At 44.0% G+C, this 23,787-nt stretch overlaps 1 protein-coding gene across 4 annotated transcripts; it reads right to left on the minus strand.

The window, feature by feature from the left end:
- Window positions 1–1,948: 1,948 nt before the first annotated feature.
- Window positions 1,949–22,083, minus strand: LOC114064819 (uncharacterized protein C11orf24 homolog). 4 transcript variants are annotated; one of them, XM_027898199.1, is made up of 7 exons: window positions 21,942–22,083; window positions 21,002–21,124; window positions 17,390–17,486; window positions 16,960–17,008; window positions 7,613–7,851; window positions 4,922–5,038; window positions 1,949–3,775 (listed from the first exon to the last, which is right to left on the minus strand). In XM_027898199.1, the coding sequence occupies exons 5-7, from the start codon at window positions 7,767–7,769 to the stop codon at window positions 2,619–2,621; spliced, it is 1,431 nt and encodes a 476-aa protein (XP_027754000.1). In that variant the 5' UTR covers window positions 7,770–7,851; window positions 16,960–17,008; window positions 17,390–17,486; window positions 21,002–21,124; window positions 21,942–22,083; the 3' UTR covers window positions 1,949–2,618. The 4 variants fall into 4 exon arrangements, with proteins under 4 accessions (XP_027754000.1, XP_027753999.1, XP_027754001.1 ...); XM_027898198.1 differs by lacking the exon at window positions 16,960–17,008; XM_027898200.1 differs by lacking the exon at window positions 16,960–17,008 and having other exon boundaries at window positions 21,995–22,037.
- Window positions 22,084–23,787: the final 1,704 nt, after the last annotated feature.

The raw sequence follows: 23,787 nt of genomic DNA on the forward strand, positions 1-23,787 counted from the left end.
TCCCTTCCTCCTCTCTCCAAGAAATCAGTATCTCTTCAAAGAGGAGAATAAAAATCAGTACAACTTCACAGACTTCCACTCCACAGAATCTGGTGTCCAACTCTGGGTCTATGAACAGATCCACAGAGACCAAAAGAAACCAAGCAATAGTGAGTGCAAAGTTCATTCAGAAAATTCCCCATATCTAGGATAAGCAATTACAAGTCTGAAGAACATGATTTTTGTTGTGGAAATGGCTCAGGCAACTTGGAGAAAAAATACTGCAGAGCACTAGCAGAACAACTGCAACACTGACCCCTTATTCAGGAAGGCACTTCCTAAAGGCAGGAGTTCACTTGCATAGACAGGGATGAATTAAAATGACAATAAATTAAAATCCACTACTTTCTGGATTTACCCTATCAGAATGCATGCATTTATCCAAGACATCTAAAAAAGGAGGAAAAGAAGTGAGCTGAATCTGAGGTAATGCTCACCTCCTTACTTGGGAGATGGCTGGGAGCCGAGGAGACAGCTCTTATCTTAGTTATCTGGAGCAGAGCTCAAAGACCACATGCTCAGGTCTGTGGTGAGTGACTCACCTGCAATTAAGGCGAAACCTGAGATCTCTATGTAAAGATAAATCTCTGGACTTTGTGGCTGTAGAGCAGCATCTGCCAGACATCTGCTAACAGCTCAAAACAGTTGCGCTGAGAGGTGAACAGTCCCAAGCCTCTCAACAGGGTGCAACTCCCCAGCTGTGCTGGGGGATGTTCCCAGCACCTTGTTGTACAGATGCTACACATGGGTGGCTCCTGAAAGATGGAAGAATCAGGGGTGGGATCCCTTCTGCTGAGGGCAAACCAATCAATAATAATCTTAAAATACAATACAGTTGAGACCCTCAAACGTTTTTTTCCCCCTCCAGGAAACATAGTGTGAATTCTGTGGCTTATACTTCAAGCTTTTCAAGGAGAGAGAGTCCCTATCCTTCTACCCTGAGAGGTGCTCCAACCTACTGCCATGTAGATGTGGTCCACGTGGAACTACTGCAAAATGCAGCCTGATGCTGACAACCAAGTCATCTCACTTCCAAAGCAATCTCTTTGCTCAACATACTCTACTTGCTGAAGTTTTGCCCTCAATATTTGAGTTGGGTAAGACTCAGGAAACTCTCTCCAGTCTATTTTATTCAAACAATGCCTTGGCTCTGTCGCTGCTTATGTTATCTGCATTTCTTTTCATAGCACTTCCATCACTGATGATGAAGTCGTCTACAAAGTAACCTCTTCCAGGGTAAAGATTCCCTCCCAATTCTAAACAGCCAAAGAATTTGGATAAATAATCCAACCAAAACTCGGCAGCTCAGATTCTGAGGTTTACTTATTATCGCCCTCACTCAAGATTCCATGCAAGCAGGATTAAAGAAGAGCCAACTAACTCAAAGCAAGAGAGAAGCTATCAATATGGTTAAAAAAACAAGAACAGACCTTGAACCATCATTTTGCTACTGGTATGTACGTGTCATTCAAATAAGAGACATTAATCACTGAAGAATACTTGCCTAAAAATCAAGAGTTGTCGACTCATTCTTTCAAACGCAGGTCTTGGGAGGAAAGTTGCAACTGCATGTGCAACAAAATTTCCAAAATGCTAACAACTCTATGCTGGTCCTAAATGCAAAAGAAAAACCAAAACAGAGCCTGATGCTCTAAGCATGAAAGATAATAAGCAGTAAGTGGGTCTGCATACCTGGGAGACTGGCAGCATCCTGGTCTTAAATTACAGAAGCAGTATTCTGGAAGATGATCAGTATCTTCTCAGACATGTCCATGCTTTCAGTGAGGTCTTCAAAGCTCCCATAATTGGAATACTGAAGTGGAGGTAGTTTACTTAAGCCCCCAGAGCCCATTTGGTTGCTTCTGAACCAGCAGGGACAGGAATGAAAACAGAAACACAACAAGATACACCCTTCCAGGGTTCCATTTATTAACTGAATACAAAAATAAGATCATTTAAGTGCAGAGGCACAGTAATCCACTCCGTGGTGAAAAGATATCTTAGGTTAGCAGTAAATAGGCTTTACAATACCTTGTAAACAGACCTCTTAACAAGCAAGAAGCATACTGAAATATGACACACACTGGATTAAAAGTTCCCTGTTGCAACAATACTCCACAGACTTCTCATCTGGTTGTTTGGGAGCACTTCCCAAAAGGTGGCAGCATCCTTTGCTCTGTTTTCCAAGGAGCACATGTAAAACAAACGGAACACAAGGAACTTGCAGCGTAACTTCAACCTGCACAGTTGAAGAAGCGCTACAACATTTTCTGAGGGCGGTAGCTTACCCCTTGTTAGGTTTGTTTTTGCAATGAAAAATAATGGCCAAAGCTATTGTGCATTATGAAAGTGTTAAAAATTATTCCTCTTTTTATGTTTTTACAGCAACCTGTTGCACAGTTGAATAAAAAATTATTTTTCTTCTTCTTAATACAGTACATGGCATTTCTCCTCAATTGCACTAGAAGTAAATTTGGAAGCACTTTCAGTTTGTTATAGGCAAATAGGAAGGAAAAACAAGTCAGGCAGACTTTGAAACTCCTTTCCACCTCTCTTTCCACTGTATTATCCCCACCCCTTCACATCTCTGAGTCCACATACATTCCATTGATCAGGTAATCCACTTGTGTGTAATCTTTCTTCTTGTAGCTCTCATAGGCCTGCATGAGGAAAAGAACTATAACAGTTATGAAAAAAAACGTACCAACTAAAAGCACTGCAAGGAGTGAACTTTTATCCACTAAATACTGAGTCAGAGGCTCAGCAGCAATGAGAAGATACTCATTGTCTTTGTCCTGAGCTTTTGTGACGTCCAAAGCTGTTGTTTTGGGTGCATTTGTTGGAGCCACGGTTGTTGTAAAGATGTCAGATGTTGACTTCAACCCGTGCCCAGTCGTAGTTTCTACTGTAGAGGCTGTAGTTAAAACCATGACACCTCTGGTAGTGCCCAGAAGAGAAGTTGATTCACTCAAGGATCTTGTGGCTGTACTTGCTTCTGTTTTCAGATCTGGCAGCGTGCTGACATGCGGTGGATTCTCAGAGTGAGAATTCTCCAAGGGGATGAGTGTGGTGGCATGAGTGGAGGCAGCGGAAGATGTTCTTGCATCCTGCGGGACGAGGGTGGTCAATCTTGTGGTCAGTGTCTTCAGGTGAGCTCCAGCAGTGGTGGGGCTGTTAGAGTGGGGAGCACTGGTGGTGGTGGTAGCTGGGTTAGACTGCTCTGTTTGAGTACCTGCCTTAGAAGTAACAGTGAAGGGAGCAGAAGCAGAGGTGGGGGACAATACTGAGACAGAGCTATTATTTTCTGATGTTTGGTTGGTGGGCACAATCTGGGCGACATGGCTGGAAGTGGAAGCAGAGATGTTACCAGAAGTGGGAGAAAAGGCAGTGGATGGCATGGCTTCAGCAACAGTATTAAAACCTCCAGTGGTGTTTGAGGCTTTGGCAGTTGTTTCGTAAGTGGTAATGAAGACACTTGCATTTGTAATGTTTGTTGCTATGGCTGGGGCAGTGGGGGTGGTAGCACTGCTTGCAACTGATTTCCTTGTATTTGTTGTGACATCTCCATTATCAACCCCAAGCAAATGCCTCAAATTAATTTTGCGAGTCTGAACAGTTGAAGAAAACACGTTTTCCACACTGTGTCGGGCAACCTGTGCATTCAGCATCCTCTCCTGTTTCTGTGGATAGCTTTGGTGGGGAAACAGGACTGTTTCCCATTTCACGCTGACAATTTCTTCAAAAAGAAAAAAACAATGAGTTTTGTAAGAATAAAACTCTCAAGCTCAAATCTAACCTCAACCCCCCAACATGCACACCAGAACACGTATTCTGCAGTAGATGTAGTACAACTGGAAGAAATCAGTCCTGAAGTCAGCAAGAACATGAAAACTCAGCCCCCCCACCCTGTCCTTATTGCACATAATCCCTTTGAGGATTTTTGCCTTGGTTCAGTTTTTTTTTACCATAGACCTCTAGTATTTACCCAACCAGGGAATTAATTTCACAGAAGGGGAGTAATCAAGTAGAGAGCTGCAATGCAGAAGCACATTATGAACAGGAGCAGTGTTACAAACGTCAGCTCCTGAGAAGAAGACTCACACTTTCAAAGTTACACATCATTGACAAAGCCTTTGTGCTTAGATTCGTAATTTTCACCTCTCAAAACTGGGCAGAAATTCCCACTTACAGCTCCCTACATCAGGGTAATTTCCTTCACAACTAGTGAGCTAGATTTATAGTGACATAAACCCCATCTGCTTATCACAGGTCTGGTTGGTATGTTGCAGAGAAACCTTTGCCAACCCAAAAGAACCATGAACAAACTCCTTTTAAAACTTGGGTACAGGGATTTCTTGAAACATACTTTAAAGGTTGGTTCCCCAATTACAAATAAGCTCCATTTTGTTATTGTGTCACTTAATTAAAATTCAATACCCTGGCACTGGAAAGTCACCATGAGCAATTGCTGCTCTGATTATAGAAGCAGCCTGTTGACTCTGGAACAAAATCCTGGCAATCTCAGAGAAAAACAATGCCAAGACTTTTTCCTTTCTCTGAAAAAAAATATAAATACATCTGTTATGACTTTATTTTCACAAGGACAGCGTGTGGCACGCAAATGGCGTGAATGAATGATGTCTTCAACGTGGAGACAAACTGCTACTCGGTAACAGCTACAGAAGTTATTCAAAGACACAGCCTGCACGTGCAGTCCTTATAAGGTCGTGGTTATTCCAATCAACTTTACCTACAGAATTATCCTACAGGCATTTCACAGCCCATCTCCCTCAGCTGAAAGCCTACCAAGGTCTAAACACAGGCATTTAAAGCAAAAGAACCAGGATCCTGGATTCACTGGGAACCTGAAACATGGCTTTACCTCCAAGAAGATCTTTGATGTCTTGTTCTCCAGCATTTTGGCACACACTCAGCTGGTGACACTGCAAGAAGATGCAGTGGTTCTGGTAGGGCACAGACCAATTACAGCGACGATTTCCTGAAAACAGCAGAGAAAATGCATTGCTACACAAAACATACCAAACATGCTGCTTCATAGCTTTAATTAAAGAATTGGAAAAAACAAACAAATAAACAAACCCCCCCCAAAAAAAAAAGAAAAAAAAAGAAAAAAAAAACCACCATATCTAGAAGGTCCGGCCTTAAAAGGATCCTGACTCAGCCTTGGCAAAAATAACTGGAAAGCCAATGAAATCAATACAGCAGCTGCAGCCTACTTACCTGCTTGCCTTTTGGTACCAACATCTCCTAACAACAGCAATGCACTCACCCAGGCAGGGACAAAGAAAGTGCACTACAGTTTGTTCCCAGGTAAATGCTAGCCTAGCATTCCTCTACATGTCTTAATGAGGGGAAAAAAATAAATGAGCCAAAACTGAGTAGATATCCATCTCATCACTCACAGGAGACAGCTCTCGTCTCAGTGCTTGGAGTTCCACAGAAATTTACTCTTCATTCTTTGAATAATGACACCATGGAAGCCATCACAGAAATTGTCTTTTACTAAATCAAATCTCAACACAAGCAAAATAAACTCATCACAGCAAGAACTCACTTTCCTGGCATCCCTTTGAACTCACTAACTTTTTTCTACACAGCTACATACCCATAACCAAGCTCTGAGGGAAGGAATGAACCTCCTCCAACAAATACTGAGGAGGCATTTTAAACACTGTGCCCAGTCTGGGGCTTTTTAGATAACAAGAGTGGTATTGAAATACTGGAGTGAGTCCAAGGGAGACTGTTAGATGTCTGAGGGGCTGAGGCAGATGATTTACAGCAAATCCCAACTCAACATCAAGGGAAAAAGTTAGTTTCTACCACAAGGGCACTACAACACTGAGCTGGGAGCCAGAGAGGTCTCTCCATCAGGTCTTGAACAGACACATCTAAGTCGGGGTTGGACCAGGGAACTTCAAAAGGTCCCTTCTTGCTGTGGTAGCTGCACTTCTTCTCTAAGCAACTGCTGTTATGTCAGCAAATTACATCTATGGAAGAGTGCCTAACCAGCTGGGAATGTTATTCTTCCACTTCTTCAAGCAATGTAGCTATAAAGACATCTTCCTTACATGTGTGTAACTATTCTGTCAACTAAGCCTCAGGTCTCATGTCTGTAATGACAGACAGCACAAAAAAAATATTGTTGGGAAAGATGGGAATGGAGAATGAGATCAGTAAAGCTGATCTTAAAACCTAACGCTAACATTAAAAAAAGACATTTCAGGTCCTTCTTTCCAGGTGATCTCTCTGCACATACATTTACGTCAAGAGTTTCTACCTTTTCCACCTCCCTTGACACCAGGTAGGGCAATAGACTGGCCAGCAAGTAACAAATAGGAATTAAGTTGCTTCAGTAGGTTTAATACAGAATGTAAAACCTGGATAAGTTTATGCTTTTCGGTTCAGTCTTGCATAGTTTCCTGAGATGGAATGGGTCACCTAATTGTAGAGGCTCAACCCCTGCTGCTCAGCAAAGCTAACACTCAACAGGACTTATTTTGTACTAACAGATTAGGAGACAACAAAGTGGTTAAAGTCAGCAAAAGGGCCAACCATGCAGTCAAATCACATTGCATCCCTGACTGTGGACTAACTAAATTCTTTATGTTTCTCTTCTGGAAAAGGCAGCTGATGAACTTTTCTACTCTATCAAGATATTGGAAGGTTAAGATGATGTGCACAGAATTTAGATTCTCAGGTGGAACACAGCAAGATGAAGTGCTACAGACTTTAAGTGTCAGCACAGTCAGTGTGAATGTGTCATCTGCCTAGGGTTTACCACCTTACAAAACAGAACCTGGAATTCCAACAGCTCTGGTGCCTTGGGAAACAAACTGACCCTCATTTTATCTCCTAAATAAAACAATTTATAAAGGTACTTTCTTTCCATTATGAAGGAATGTCTCATGTTTGAAATCTATTGCATTAAAAGCGGTATCTTTATTATGTTCCTAACAATCTGAATGTCAGATATCCGTTCATCCACCTGAGCCAAGGCCTCATCTTCACCACATCACCAGGATTGGGACCTTCATAAGGACCCTTCATTTAGAAGTTCAGTGCTTTTATACAGACACACCAGAGGTAGTGAGCAAAAGGCTTTCACCTCGCCAGATTTGTTTAACCCTGTGCTTGGTTGCAGGATACAAGTAGTTTCTTCTAAGGCAGAAAAAACATAGCAGGGAACAAAGACTACTCATTCTAGTGCAGCTGTCTACAAGAGCCCTGTTTACTTGCAAACATCTGGCAGCATGGAATAATCACTCTTCAATTCAAGTGACCTAACACTGTTTGCACGCTATCAGTGCACACCAAGAGCACATGCAGGCTGTTTCTTATAGAAGCGAGAAGGGCCCCGGGAAACAGTTGTTCTGGATTCAATTTAACCAAAGCTGTCAGAAGTTACTTAGCACTACAGCATTGCACAGAGAAGCATAACTATAAAAGCCTGCAAACCACTGGAATTAGGAAAGAAAGTTGTCAGGGGAGCAGTGGAGATCTTCAAGGAACAGAAAACACAGCTGGAATTCCATTTAAGGGACAAGAACCTCACCTGAAGCACCTGGGCTTTGACAAGCCTCCCTGCATTGTTTTTCAGTTGTAAGCCTGTTTATTTGCACTACATGGACTCCTCTCCCTTTCAGGACAGAAAACCTGTGTTCACATACAGAGAAGGAAATCAGCAGCAAGAATACAATGGCAGTCCACATCTTCAGGGCTGGCCTTACAGGGAGGCTTCTCTTCCCAGAAGCAATTCTTTCTTATATCAACTTCGGATCCACTGCAATATACCTATTAAAAAAAAAAAAAAAAAAAAAAAGACTTTTTATATTCCTATCAGCAGGAATAGAAAAAAAAATGTACAAAAGGTAAGCAAGTATCATTACACACCACAAACAAACAAGCAAGGACGCAGAGGCAGGAGAGTAAAGACCATTCCCAAATTCACAGAGAGGCTCCTTCTTTGGAAAAGGTACTTTGCTCTTCTTCTCTCAGGTCCCAGTGAAGAACAGCTTTAGTCAAAAGCCAAGGGTACAAAGTCAGTCTCAAAGTACACAAGCATATGATAGCACAGATATGATTTTTAAGGGCAACCCTCTTCCTCACCACTGCAGCAAGCTTTAGTCCTCATCCTGCTGTTATGAAATGTCACAGCCTTCAAAGTGTGTTGAGATTCAACTTTGTGTGACATCTCAGAGATGTATGTGATGACTGCAAAGACAGCTCACAACACAGAATGAGCAGCATGTGTGAATGGTATAAATATCATAGCGAAGAACATCTAACAGTCATCAGTAATGTGCGTAAGACCCTGATTTAGCCATCCATGCAAGAAGTTTCGGCGTGAGCTCTCAGCTCCAGTCCCAACTACACTTGTGAATTGAAGAGTCTGACTAAGAGCCTTTTTTCCCTCCAAGAAAGCCCAAAATAATGTTTATTAGCTTTGACTCACTAATTGCAACATTTTGATGCCTCCTACCATGGAACTTTTGCTTCCAATTTTTCCTTCTTCTATATCCTCTAACCCCAAAAAGCGCAACAGTTTTAGCTTCAAAATCACCCTGTGTGAAAGGAGGTGAAATATAAACAGATACCCCAAGCTTTGCAGAGGACACACAGTATACAGGTCCACACTGGATAGTCAAAGAGCCAAAGATGGGGACAAACCTTGATACTAAAACACCTCAAATTCAGCTTCCCTGGTCACCCTACAAATTCCATGAGGAAATCAGAGTTTCCTCCCTGCCCACTTATTCCAGTAAAAGAGTTATTTTACCTCTTGAAAATAGATGGAGCATTTCTTTATCTTCTGCTTTCCCAGAGAGCAGGGGAGCTGGTCTGTATGGTACTTGCACTGCTGACCTTAGCTCATGCACCCCTATCCACCTTTCTCCCTGGAGCGAGTGTGCACAGCATTGCGCTCACAGGTTTCTCAGTGCAGTCAAAAGTTCATGCCTGCGTCATCCCACCTGGCAGCTGGAAATATTTCTAAGTCTGACCTAACAAGAGAAGTCTTGGCAAGGAAGAGCAGCTCAGCAGCCCCATCTAGTCCTGTGTACCAGAGACTACTCCTGGTGTCCACCAGCACCAGCTTCACCAGGGTCTCTCTCCATGTCACACTGCGCATGCACAGCACAGACTGACTTTGCTCATTCCTTATCACTTGCTCTTCCAAGTGCACCTTAGCAGGAGTTGAAAGAACCAGCACAGAAGAGGAGATGACCTGTGCAATACACAAACACAGCCTTCGCAACACCCTACACTGGCATCGGCTGCTGAGAAAAGCAGCCCCATGTTTTTTGTCAGGGAATTGGTAATTTATTGGTAATTAATTTGTGCTATTCAGCCAAGCTAACTTCAGTCCTTTTCCCACTGTTTCAAATTACAAGACACTTCTACAAGTTTGCCTTAGCCTTTAGCATGCCTTGCTGTCACTCTTATCATATACTGTAAATTAACAATTGAAAACTGCAGTTGACAAGGAATTTGTACAAATAAGAAAATTCAGAGTACTATTTCAAAGAAAATGATTGAGGAGATGTTTCAAGAGCAGAGAGAAGCCTTTGAAAAATAAATCCCTTGCCTCCACGCCCTCCCAGCCAGACTCAGTTGTTCCTGGTTAAGCAGCTGCAAGGCGCGTGCAGGGACTGCACCAGGTTGAAGAGGGAGATGTAGAACTAGACCAAAAAAAAACATGGCAAGAGGGAGTGTGGGTGTTAGAGATCACAGGTACAAAGTGTGCAACGCAAATCATTTAGGGCAACACATGCTCCTTTGAGCTGTCATCAAAGAGCCAGCAGACACTGCTTTAAAATTCATTCTTACAAGTGTGCATGGACGAGGTATGAAATAAGGTCAAAGAGGGGCAAAGAAATGTTCTAGCTTCAGTATATCAACAGAGCAGGGAAAACAAAGGTGGGATACCTTTGGCAGACAACAGGGCTACCTTCCCATCCAGCTGAGAAGACATCAGGCCTTTTTCCCACTTGCATTTGCTGCTAAACACTTGATGTGTTCTCAGCCCTGTAAACAATCACTGTATTTCTCTCTTTAGAAAAACAGAATTCAGCTAGATTTTGCTAAGGGAAAGACAACCACATTTCATTTTGTAAATCAAGGCAAGAATACAGGAGACAGGGAGTCTGCACTGTAATCCTGAGAAGCATTTTGCTTCCCAAGCTTCTCTCCAAGACTGAAGGTGCATACAAATATAAGTCTGGAGACAGAAGGGGCAGTACCAAAGGTACATGAGGCTGACCCACTGTCAGCTGAGCATGACCAGATAAAGTTATATGATTCTCTGCACAGCGGCTTTAGAGCCATTAAGTTCCTTTGGCTCCCTAAGAAAGTTATTGACAGGCTGCAAAGCTGTTTCTACAACATGTCACGTACTATCAACAATGATGAATGAACTGACTGTGAATCAGACAAGCATTACAGATTACAGAGGAGGAAATACATTGCTAGGTCCCTGGTCTGGACACAGTTCCTTTGACTTCCTAAGATGTCTGTGCAGTGTGAAGCATTCCCACTTCCTCAGAAAACCAGGATACAACAATCAAAGGCCCATTTTTGCCCCAATACTGGCTCTCCGTGCCCCCATCATTCCCAGTATAACAAAATGCTCCTGTACAAAGATGACTGAGGTGGAAAGTGCACAGTTCCATACGTTCAGAGGGAGTTTTGAAGGAAAATGTGCCTAGAAATCATGAGTCTTATCTTGTAGATACATCGGCCAGGCTAGAATGCTGACCAACCAGCTGGATCTGATATACACCTGAGGCTGACGTGAGGGCAGCAGAGCATTAGAGGATGATCTGCTGCAACAGTAAGATGCAAGTTACACATGCTCTGAAATGCAATTCAGAGAAAACACATTGCCAGCTCAGATAGAGAAGTACATCGCTTATATTCCCTCTCCTACACAAGTCTTAGTTAACACTGCACAGTTGGGCAGGTATTACAGAAGAGCTGGCACATCCATTCACATTAGCAGCGCACTCCTCACTGCAGCAGACAGAATAGGGTATTGGATGGACATAGGTTTGGTCTGCTGCTGCCTTTTCTGATGTTTCTCCCAATACACGTCCACAAAAAAGAGATTTAAAAAATTCTACAAAGCCAAAAAGCCGTTAAGGACAACAGCCCAATAAGCAAAATCATTTTAATTAGGAAGTAATAAAGTTATACATCTTCTCCTCCCTCAAATATAAACCACCTCCTCCAACTTGTAGTGTAGTCTCCATCTATGGTTGAAGCTCCCATCAATCTGCATGACACACACCCCACTGGAAATGTGACTGCAATGCCTACAGCGGCATCTACAAACTGCAGGGAATGAGCCTGCTTCTCACCCCACCCCACCAGCAAGCAGGCTGGGGGTGCACACGAAGTCAGATGGGACACAGCCAGGACAGGTGACCCCAACTGGGATCTTCCAGACCATATGACATCATGCTCAGCATAAAAAGCTGGGGGAAGAAGAAGGGAGGGAGGGATGTTTGGAGGGATCGTGTCTGTCTTCCCAAGACACTGTTATCCGTGATGAAATCCTGCTTTCCTGGGGATGGCTGAACACCTGCCTGCCCATGAGAAGCAGTGAATTCATTCCTTGCTTCGCTTGCACGCACAGCTTTTGCTTTTCCTACTAAACTCTATCTCAACTCAAGAGTCTTCTCACTTTTACTCTTCCATTTTTCTCCCTCACTCCACCACATGGGATTGAGTGAGTGGCTCTGTGGGGCTGAGCTGCCAGCTGGAGTTAAACTACAACAGGCAAATTTAGCTGCACTGGGGTTTATGGGTGCTTTTTTGGGGTCAGTTTTGTCTCAAATATTACCAGCTTTACACCTTTCCATCTTTCTGTCCCTCAGCTCCCCACCTGTATTCCTCCCTCAGGTGACAAGGCATAGAGATTATATAGCTGAGGACAGTCCATGCTGTCACCATTGAGGCTTCATGGCCACAACACTTTTTCCCTGAGGAAATAAATGTTAAAGCCTAAAACCCCAAGCCAGCATCACCCATCCATCATCCTTTCCCCCCGCCATATCAGTGCCATGTGCTGCAGCTCCAGTGTTGAGAAATACAACTCAGCAGGACACTTTTCCCATGAAAAATGATCAGACAGCTATTTGATTTATGAAACTGTGCCTTGTTTTGAAATATCTGAAACAATCTAGTTTTAATATACAGAAAAGTGAACTGCCAAAGGCTAACTGCATAAAGCTGTGAGTGAACAATAAATCTGTCAACAAAAATACCTTCAAGCAATAAAAACATGTACTATGGCTCAACTGCAACCTTTCCTAGTCTGATCTGAACCTGAAACAGATAGCAAATTTTCAGACATGCTGTTGTCTTATGGGAACAGGAGATCAAATGCAGGGCATTCCATACCATGTGTTTCAAATTAAACTGCTTTCAACAAGACCCTCAAAGGAACCATCCAGTGGCTCCCACATGAACTCTGCAACCATTGAGCTGATACAGAGCAAAGCTGATCAAGAAGGGTAAAAGGCAAACTCACGACTTTGTTTTTTCTAAGTGCCTGCAGAATCAGGCACTCTGCAGCAAGGGTGGTTCATGCTTGCTGACAGATGGCATTAGAAGCTAGAACCAGCACAGTGCACATGCACAGGAATAAACTGAGCCTGAGGTGCTATTAAATTCAAAACTGACAAGTCTGGAGCTAACAGAGACTTAAACAAGCAGTCACTTCAGCCTGAAGGTACAAGTGTTACTTTTGGAGCAAGTAAAACTGCCAATGTGTTGAAGTTTGGTCACCCACCCACCTCCTGCCCTGCAGAATTTTACCACAGTCAGCAAATTCTTGGCAGTACAGATCAAGTCAAATTTCCCTGAAATGCTATCCTTCACATATTTCTGAGAAATCATTATGCTCCTCTACAGATACATGTAGCCATAACACTAATTTTAGGTCTGTAGAAACAGAGAGCCCATCTTCATCCAGAACACTGGGTTCTGCAACTTTCCTCAGGAATTTAATCCTGTGCACGGTTTTCAGCAGGGTTACACACAGCAGAGATGGCACCTTATGTTACAAAAGCATCAGGCAGTACTGTGTGGAGCTCAGAAACTGAAGAGAAAGTTCAGACAGCCTGGAAACAGCCAAAACATGGTCCATTCAGTGCAGTGACTGAAAGGAAACTTCTGCTCAGCGCTAAAAGAATCTGAAGAAAGGAAAGCATTTGTCACTATTTCTCCTTTCTGCAAGGAAGTAGGATCTTTGTGCACATCCTGAAATACGGAGAATAAATATAAATTTTCAAAAAAATAAAAAAAATCAAAAGATATGTGCCTCCACCTTCCCTTATCCTTACAAGCAAAACATACTGAGGGCTACTAGATTATGAAGGTTTCTTCTTTTTAAGCAGACAACTCAGGTTAAAAAACAAAGATTGCTTCATACCAAAGATCTCCCAGGTAAGATGCAGCAAAAAGACACCCCAGCTTATCTTATCACAATACGATACTGGGGAGCTTTTCACCATACATAAATCACAAATACATAGCACAAATCAAGAGGTTCTTCATAACCTCTCCAAGCCAGGAACACATTTATAGCGATACCAAAAAAAGTTTGTTGGCGCATGCCTCCTTGCTTTGTGATTTTGACAGCTTGAGAAGCATGGAAATCACAGGGCAGGGTGGGAAAGCTTAGCCAAGTCTATTTTTTCCAAACAAAGAAAGAATCAATGCAGTAGCAGCTTTCCTAAACCTTGCTGACCTTCCCTGTGGCAGGTTCTTCATGGCCAATAAGTCTTCACCAAACTGAATGTAAACCTATGGGTTATCAGAACCTAGAGGAAAAACATTTTTCCCTTTCCTTACTCCATGGCAGCATCTGCAGAGTGCTTTAGCCTAGATCTTGGGTGTCTTGTCTCCTACATGGCAGCAGCTACTTTGTCATAGCTTCCCCTTTTCAGTTCCAGGGTAACTCACTTAAGCTTTGAGTCTTGATGCTCGAAAACTGATTAATAAGTCAAAGTAAAATAAGCTTGATTTGAGCTCCTAAAGCTTTTCCAGTACAAATGTCTTTGTACCAAAGAGCATCTCACTGATGGAAGAGGGACAGCACAGGCAGCAGCAGGTTCTTCTGAACCTTTCTGAGCTTGATATAGCAAGTCTATCTGTCTTCTGCTGATGTCGCTGAGGACTCCAAAACTATTCCATGGGGTTACCTGAATGTCAAGGCCATCTACAGGCAGTCAGAAGGACATCTCACCAAGAGAGATTACAACTACCACCAAAATTATATTTCACTAACATAACCAAACAGTCAAGTACTTTTAGCACTTAGTGGAAGTACCTTCGCAAGTTTCCTTTGCAAGTGTGGAGAAATTAAAGGCTTCCTCTGCCCTGGAAAACAGTGCTTCTGCCTCCACCAGCTTCCCAACAAAATCCAGCTTCTGTCTCAGCACTCAGCTTCTCAGGCATCTGAGCCACTTTACAGTAAGGCACTTTCACTTCAATTGCCCAAAGTTGCATCACAAGGTAAATCTGCCCAAGCAGATAACGGAGCAGAAAAACTGTACTGTAGTGAGAAGGAGGTGTCCTCAGCATGCATTAGAGTTTTGGGGTTGGTTTTGTTTGCTGATTTTTTTTTTTTTAATGACAGCCATTTAAGAGGAATTACATGTTAGCAAATCCTTTAGGACTTACATGCCAATACAGAAAACTCTCTACCTATACAGATGCATATTAACATCTACAACATCAAACAGTCTCTAGCCATTTAAACCGCATGCCCACCATTTCAGTCTTTGCTTTTTAAAGCATTTCCCTCCAGCAATAACCTTCCTGGGGATGAGAGAAAAATACCAAAATAAATTTGTACACATATTTACAATTTCTCTCCTTCATCCAGACATCTTTTATGCAGATGAATCACTGTATGAAATCCAGTGTTACAGCTGGATGGCATTCATGATCTTGCTCAGAACAACTGTAAATGCGAATGCTTGAGTCAGCTGTGTATCACAATTTTCGAGCACATATTTTAACTTCAGAAGGCACCTCTGCAGGTGTAACCTTACCGATTTACTGCAAACAAATTTGTCTCAAGTCATGCAATAACTTAAGAGCTCATTTAGTAGAAGGGTTTGCAGTTTTTGGTCAGTTCCCAAGGGACAGCTTGCCTATTCCACAGTTTGCATGACATCTGTTTCAATTTTCAGAGGGGTCAAGGAGCAAGTGCAGAACATACCACCCAGAAAGAACTGCCTGCTAATATTGCCTAAACCTGGAGGGAAAAAAAAAAAAAAAAGAAACCAAAGCTCAAAAAAACCCCCCACCTTACCAGCATTTTCTGTTTATATTTTATTTTGAAACACTTTCATTCAGATATTCCTTATGAAGATGGGTTTTCAGCACCAGAAATCCATTTCTGCTACTTCACTTAATATATTTCAGCACATAAACACATATCCAGCTTCTACACATTATGAGATTTTCAAAGTCTAGCAAACCTTGCTCCCCTTTCAATGAGGCAACAAACACGAATCTGTGGGATTCAGTCAAAAGCTATTTGCTAAATAGCAAACAAAACTTCCTGTTTTTGCTTATCAACTCAGCTGGTAACAAAAAGCCACCTGCATTACTGCTCAACTCAGGCCACATGCTTCTCAAACTCTAGCAGCAAGTGTCCCTGAAGAACATTATCAGCTGTTTTCCCATCAGCAGATCTGTCTTAGGCAGTAATTATTCAAACACAGATAGCAGGTGTTTAACTTTCTATATAGAAAGTAAGTCTAGCAGAACTAGTGGAACCTGTGGCCTGCATAAAACTGAGTCACGTAACCACTGGCAGGCTCATGACACTGCATTCCCTTGCTGGCTGCACCAACCAAAACGTGCCTGTTAGAGTCAGGTGTACCCCAGACATTGTCCATGATGAATTTCAGCCACAGTATGTGCCAACTCATCTCATGGCCACTACAGCCAGAGACATGAATCCTGTCATTTCTACAACACAAATATAACTGCTGGCAAACCCTTAAAAAAAAAAAAAATACATCATAGATAAAGATATAATTCATGTCTCAGCAACATGTGCTTGCTGCCCAGAAAGCCACCTGTATCCTGGGCTGCATCAAAAGCAGCGTGGCCAACAGGTTGAGGGAAGTTATTCTGCCCCTCTACTTTGCTCTGGTGACACCCCACCTGGAGGTTGCCCCAGCCCTGGAAGTGTTCAAGGCCAGGTTGGATACGGAGCTGAGCAACCTGGTCCAGTGGGTGGCATCACTGCTCATGGCAGGGGGTTTGGAACTAAATGATCTTTAAGGTCCCTTCCAAACCTAACCATTCTATGATTCTACAATCTAGGGAGTAAATACTCTTTGCTTGGACGTGGAGAATTTCAAGATATCACTGGGCATTTCTCACCCATCAGAAATTCCCTTCCTTAGCCCCTTAATGGGCTAACCTCCTGCTTATTGCATGGGGGGGAAAAAAAGGCTTTTTTCCACTATGTTCTCCTTTTTAATTAGATACAGGAATTAAAATCTAGCTGCTACTGCCAGCAAGACAACACGCTGATGATGTAAAGTTTCATCAAAAGCACTGATGGTAGAAAGAAGCTTTGCTGAGACAAGAACATCAGCCCAACCTTTGTAATACAGACCAGCTCATGGAACAACAGGGCATCAGCTCAAAAGAGTGGAGTGCAGTAAGACAGACCAACCCTCCCTTATCTCATAGGTGTGAGAAGACTGAGTCATTTGTGTATACCTACAGGAACTAGTCAGAGCTGGATATGAAAATCAAGTCTCTTGAAATCCAGCTTAGTACATAACTACAAGACAGTTCACTTTTCCTATGAAAGCATATGCTTATTAAGTGTGCCATTAAGAGCACCTCAGGAACATCCAGAAATATCTGCTGGGGAGTTTGTCTTTTCTGAAGGAGAGGTGGAAGAGGAGTGTTCCTATAACATAAATCACATACAAATCAAAATAATCAATACTGATATTCAGGGCATGATGTACACTTAGAAATGAGGAAATGAAAAGGTAACACAAATGCATGAAATAGCCTCCTCTCCAATTAATGGTTTGCTTAATCTTAGATCCCAAATATTTCCCTTCGACCAGTTTGCATTCATAACACTTCTACCTTTATTTCCTGTTCTTCAATTTATTCCCAGTTCATGAACAGGGATTAATTTTGCTCTCACCCATCTGCACATGCTCAGTTCCTGCTGACTTCTACAGAATTTCTCTCTACTAACTGACTTGTTTTACAGCAGTTTCAAATCTATCCAGAGGGAGCAAAAGGAAAAATAATGATTTTGAGTGTAGAAACTTACCATGCAAACACTTGTATCTGTTTTCTTGCTGCCAGGAATTATTGTGCCTTTAGGGGAAGCAAAAGCCAATAAAAGCCTGGATGCAGTAGGACTACAGCTGGAAGCATAGGAAAAAAAAATGTGTAAAATATTATTGTATGCAACCAGAGAGACATTTCTCTGAGACTGTTAAAGCATTTTCACAAAGAGGTTGAAGAGTGGAAAGGTTTATCCTGCTTTTCAATATAGAGAAACCAAACAAAAAAAAGATAGAAAAGAAGACTCAGCAAAAGAACATGCTTAATCCTATTAAAATTAATGAGATTTCATCCTGGTCTCCACACACAAGTTGTGCTAGGAGTTTAACTTAAGTGGATTTAAAACCAGATTTAGTTAAAGCGCTGCAAAGTCTCCCCAAGCCAAACAAATATAAATGCAACCCAAGCATGCATGTAAAATTCAATGCAAATTTTATCAAGTCACTCCCCTCCACCCACCCACCACTTTTTTATTTTAACAAATCTGAAACCAGGACACCAGGGGGTACATCAGAAGTACATGCTCAAGTGTTTTCCTGGACTATTGCATAAGCAGTTCTCCAGGCCTGGCACTAAGTCAGAGTCAGATGGGGTCCAGGGAAAGCAATCCCAATGCCCTCCTAGGCAGTCATTGTTAGCAGAAGCAGTGACAATTGTGAAGAGGACTTGTTGAATGCCTCAATAAATTAATAAAAGGCTCTTGCACACAGACAACCTCTTCTTCCCTCTTTGTGTACTTGGGGAATAGCAGAGGTAGCTATGGAGGCTTGGATACTCCATAGCCTTGTCTGCAGAACACAATTTAGCTGTCCTTTAGAGGACACAGCCTAGCTGAGACTCCCCAAGCAAAGGTGACAGGAGCTGTGGTGATGTAGAGAGATAATCCAGGCACACAATTGCAACCTGCACTGACTGTGCAACCTTCCTGCTCAAGTGGAGGACCAGCTGATTCCTCGAGCACAGTGCAAATGGACTGCAGGTCCTGTCACATGCATTGGGAGACAGTCCAGCTGGCTGCAAAAAAACAAGTACCCATATCCCTGGCTCTCTGCCCTCTGTTCCTTTCTTCATACCACATTGTCCTACAAGAAAAAAAACCAACCAAACAAGCGCCCAGTGTGCTTTCCAAACGGTCGACAAGCTATCATATGAAACGGGTGGAAAGGATGTGATGGGGAATCCAGACCTACATGCTGTCAATCCACAGATTTGAGTGCCAGCAGTTAAGAGCTGGAGGAGCTGCGAACAACATTTCCAAAGTGTGCAATCAGGTCCTGCCTGCACCAATTTTCAGCATTGTTACCGTCCCTGCAGTGCCAGCAGCATCCTTATACCCCAGCTATCAATTCACAAGCCCCACTGACTGCTCCAAGTCTAAGTTGCAGAAAGGGAACCAAAAATTACTGGAGGAATGAATGTGTTAAAATGCTTGCTACCATCAAGCAAGAAAGGGTCCAGTAACAGTTTAACTCACAGGACTTCTTGGCTTCCCAATCAACAACGTCAACAGCTCTCTGGGGGACCCCCTTCTACACCCAAGCAGGCTGGGTATCATTGACAGGTGGGGTATGACACCGGATTACACCTGCAGGACAGGCTGGAAGTTGGAAAGGGAAGCAACCTTGCTGAGCCAGAGCAGACAGAGTCAGATGGCATCCAGCACTCACAGCAGGGATATTGCCCTCACAGTCCTTATAAGGACAGGAGGAAAAAAAAGCCACAACGATCACCTATCTGGTTCCTGGTGCAGCACGAACCATAGAGGTTCATTCAACAATTACTATGTTGGGCAGAGGGTGGGAAGGGTATCTCATCTACCACACAAACGGACTTTGTACCAGCTGTGCATACAGGGACAAACACCTCCTTAAGAAAAGCATCCTATCCCAATTTAAACACTTCAAAGGGCAAATGGCCAGCTGGTGTGGATTGTCATTGCTCTGCAAGGGAATTGTAGCAATGCACAGCAGCTGAGGATCTATATGCAAGTGACTGCTTTTTCCTCCAGCTTTCCCAGTGCCTAATTGCTTTTGGTATTAGAAGTTTGTATCAAACACAAAGCAACAATTAAAAGGCAAGGATAAACCTAAAACATACTGCATTAGCAGTGCCTGAATATGCTTATATGTTGCGTCCAGGGATGAGAGAAGAAATGGGCCAGAGCAGATGGATCTGAGCATGGCTGCTCAGCACTTCCACGCAGGCAACGCACATCTCCATATGGAAACCAGGGATATAAGGAAATGCACGTGCATGACACCCAGCCATCCCCACCACTGCTCTGAGCCATAAGCCCAGCATCACCCAGAACATGCACAGCAGCCAGGATGAAACACACACTACAGTACCCTGGTTTTTGGGTACACAGCAGAGCAGCAAGTTCTTTCCTCCTACATCTAGGTTGTCCCACAAGTCTTCACTGCAAATATTCTGGCATAAACTCTTGCTGGACTTGCTCAATGGCGCTTTCAGTTTATACAACTGTGTCCAAGTGTGGATAATGACACATAGAGCACATACTCACTTAACTATGTGTCAGAGCATGGGGAAACATCAGCAGAGCTGTATACTAAAAGCATCATGGAGAAAATTTTTATCTATGCTTTCTAAAAAAAAAAAAAAAGGCAAGAAACTCTACCCAAACAAATCTTCATAGTTCCTTCAAGCAAAGTTTTAGTTTTGGACATTTCCAACATGCACTGCTTTAAACAAACATCTCCATTCCTTAATGTCCCTAAAATATTTTCCCCTGAAAATTTAGTCAGTAACATACAACTGAAAAAGTCTGATAGCATGTTTCTAAGTAGTTACATTAGCTAACCCTGTAATCCAAGGTATGCATCCTGCCATTTTAGATACGTTATCAGACATTCAGCATTGATGTTTTTCATCACTATAGCTGGAAATTTTGCTTGCAAATTACTCCCATAGCCTTCAAAAAGTCTGTGCCAGGAGACTTTCCTTAGAAGGCAGAGGCTTCAGGTTGTATGCATGTGCCAATTAGAATTTCAATAGCAGATAACCAGATGCAAAGTCTGTTTTCTGGCAGATGGGTTTATAAATCCAGCAGGGATTTGCAATTAAAACAAAAAAATAAAGATGTCCCTACCAAGATGTTAAGAGGTATGTAGCCTGGAATTTCTCCCAGAAAAATACTAAAACAATACATGTGTGTATACATACATGAGATAGATAGACATATATATAAAACGTAGAACCAAGCAGCATAAATGCACAGCACATCCTCTAATCTACTACAGACATGAAAGCTAATAAAAATAGATTTCTTCTAAACTATCCATCACCATATAATGGACTGTATTAATCTATATAGTAATGGTTGATTATGGTAGATTAGTTCGGATTAATACAAAAATACATGCACTTCAGAGAGAGAGAAACACTGAATCAACACACGTGGCCTAGTTTTCAAAGCTACTGTTCAATCACAAGCCCTCTGAGGTCTAAGGGGCACCAAACGCTCACTACCAGCAAGTTTACCTCACTCATCAAGGCTGCATTGCAATTTAGCTTAAGGTGGAAAGGATTAGTATTTCTTGGGTTTGTTCCTCCAGTAAGCAGGCATCTAACTCACTTTATCAGGAAACAGGAGTGGTGTTGCATGACCAAGCCTGGCAGGGATTCAGTCAGCTAACATGTAGGACATCAAGGTACTTCATTTGACACGATCCTGTAACGTGAGTTTTCTTTGCCAATCCTAAAAAACAAAGACTGGGAGACAGAGGGGAAAGTTAAAGGATTTGCTGAATCCACCAGAAGAAGATCCACTGCGATAGTATATCCCCACAGGATGCTGTATTTGAGAGCTTGGTCAAAGAACAGTATTTATTCTTCCTACCATTTACTGGATTCCAGCTGACACCTTGCTAACATTGCCCAGAGTACAGTTAAACCTTCTGAAAACCTTTACTTAAGGCAGGAAAAGATGTGAAAGATTCCAGTGCGATAACACACAAAGCAGGATGCCACTTTCAAGGGTAATCCCAATTGCAAACACTCAACGTTACTTATTCAGCCACACGATGTATTTACACAGCAGTGATGCCACGCACAAGGGTGGCGTCTCCTACGGACACCGTTCCTCTGAGGTGGTCCACAGGGCCTAAAAATGTTACTCTCAGGCAGCGAGTTACTTGCTGAGTCAATCACCTCTCTTTCCCGCAAGGAAACCCAGTTTTCCCGGCTCCCACCTCCCCAGGAACAAAACCATCTACGAGCTTCCACACGCCGCAGGGGAACAGAGCCACCACTCCTGCCGCTGCTACGGTGGGGGGCTGCAACTTATAGGAAAATTTATTCTCAACTCCTGTGACAAATTTACTTCCAACTTATGTGGCAGTTCGTGGGAGCGGCTGCGAGGCTCCTGCTCGCTCCCGGGCCGAGCCGCCCAACCCACGCCCGCTCCGCGGCCGCCCCGAACACCCCCGGCACCGCCGCTCGCCCCGCACCGCGCCCCTCCCGCCCGCGCTCCCCCAGGCCCAGGACGAGACACCGCCCGCCCGCCCGCAACTCACGACGTGGCGGAGCCCGGAGAAGGACGCGGCCGCGGGGCGGAAGAGACGCTCACCCCGCGCGGCCCCCCGGGCAGGGAAAGGCAGGGAACGGCAGGGAGTAGCAGGGATGGGAACGATCCCCGGCGCCCCCTGCCCCGCCACATGCCACGGCCAAGCCCCGCCCCCGGACACGCCCCTCCGCACGCCATTGGCCTGCTCTCTCAGCGCCCCGCCCCCTGTCGACACGGCCCCGCCCCCTTCGCACGCCACGCCCCTCGCGTCTCGCCCCGGAAAGGCCCCGGGAAGGCCCCGGGGGCAGTGGGCGGGGCTGCTCGCGGAAGTGACGTGTGTGCCGGCCCCTCAGGGAGCGGGGTTGTCTCTGTGTGAAATCGTGTATAAATTATCTTGCTGTTGTTATTGCTTTATCTTGCTGTTGTTATTTCTAAGTTACCCTGAGCGTGCTCCGCAGCTTAGGGTTCCTGGGGTTTTAAGAGCTCGGTCTAGGATACAGCGGTGACAAGCTGCTCCTCCTCCCGGGTTTTTCATAACGCGAGCTCCGGCGTCACCCCCTGCGATGTGTGGAACAGCAGCAGGAGTGGCTTTGTCAAAGCTCCCTTCGCGAGCAACGCGTTTTGCCCGTGTTTTAGAGGCCAGGGAGGATGGAGCTGTGAGCAGCCTGGTCTAGTAGAAGGTGTCCATGCCTATGGCAGCGGGGTTGGAACGGGATGATCCTTACGGTCCCTTCCAACCCAGGCCATTCTGTGATTCATAATCACCACCAAGCAGGAAAAAAAGTTAGGAAAATGTACAGGCTAGCAGCTTCTTGCTGCCCTGGACCATGAGAACCATGTATTCCACCATAATCTAGGCATAAATATTCTCATACAACCCATACAAAGTGGAAGTCTCAGGTTTACTAGACATGACAGTCCACTGGTGTAGTGGGTTGACCCTGGCTGGATGCCAGGTGTCCACTATAGCTGCTCTCACACTCCCCTCAGCAACTGGGCAAGAGGACAGAATATACAATAAAGGGTTCATGAGCTGAGATAAGGACTGGGAAAGATCACTTACCAATCGCCATCATGGGAAAAACAGACTCAAAGTGAGGAAATTAATTAAATTTATTAGTAACAGAATCAGAGCAGGAGAATGAGAAGCAAAATAAATCCTAAAAAGACCTTCCCCCACCCCTCCCTTCTTCCAAGTTCTACCAACCGGTGCAGGGAGACAGGGAATGGGGGTTACAGTCAGTTCATCACAGGTTGTTCTCTGCTGCAGCTCAGAGGGAGAAGTCCTTCCCCTGCTCCCTGTGGAGTCCCTCCCGTGGGAGGTAGTTCTTCAAGAACCTCTCCAGCATGAGAGGGACCCAAGTGCAACATGGGTCACTTTTCCACAGGGTGGAGTCCTTCAGGCACAGGCTGCTCCAGCATGGTTACCCCCCAGGGCTATGGGTCCTGCCAGGAAAACCTGCTCCAGTGTGTACTCCTCTCCCCACGGATCTGCAGGTCCCTGCCAGGACCCTGCTTCAGCATGGCACTCCCATGGGGTCACAGCCCCTTTTGGGCATCCCCCTGCTCCGGCATGGGTCTCCTCCATGGGCTGCAGGTGAATCTCTGCATCCCTGTTCACCTCTGTGAGCTGCAGAGGCACAGCTGCCTCACCATGGTCTGCACCACAGGCTGCAGGGGAACCTCTGCTCTAGCACCTGGAGCATTTCCTACCCCTCTTTCTGCACTGATCTTGATATCTGCACAGTTATTCACAGGTTCTCACTCCGCTCTTCTCTGGCTGCAATTTTCATCTGCACAAAAACATTTTTTTTTTCCTTCTTAAATACATTATGACAGAGGTGTTACTATCATTC

The sequence above is a fragment of the Empidonax traillii genome, unplaced genomic scaffold (assembly GCF_003031625.1).
Source record: "Empidonax traillii isolate 1590-97213 ecotype Southwest subspecies unplaced genomic scaffold, ASM303162v1 scaffold583:size513456, whole genome shotgun sequence".
In the NCBI taxonomy this organism is placed as follows: domain Eukaryota; kingdom Metazoa; phylum Chordata; class Aves; order Passeriformes; family Tyrannidae; genus Empidonax; species Empidonax traillii.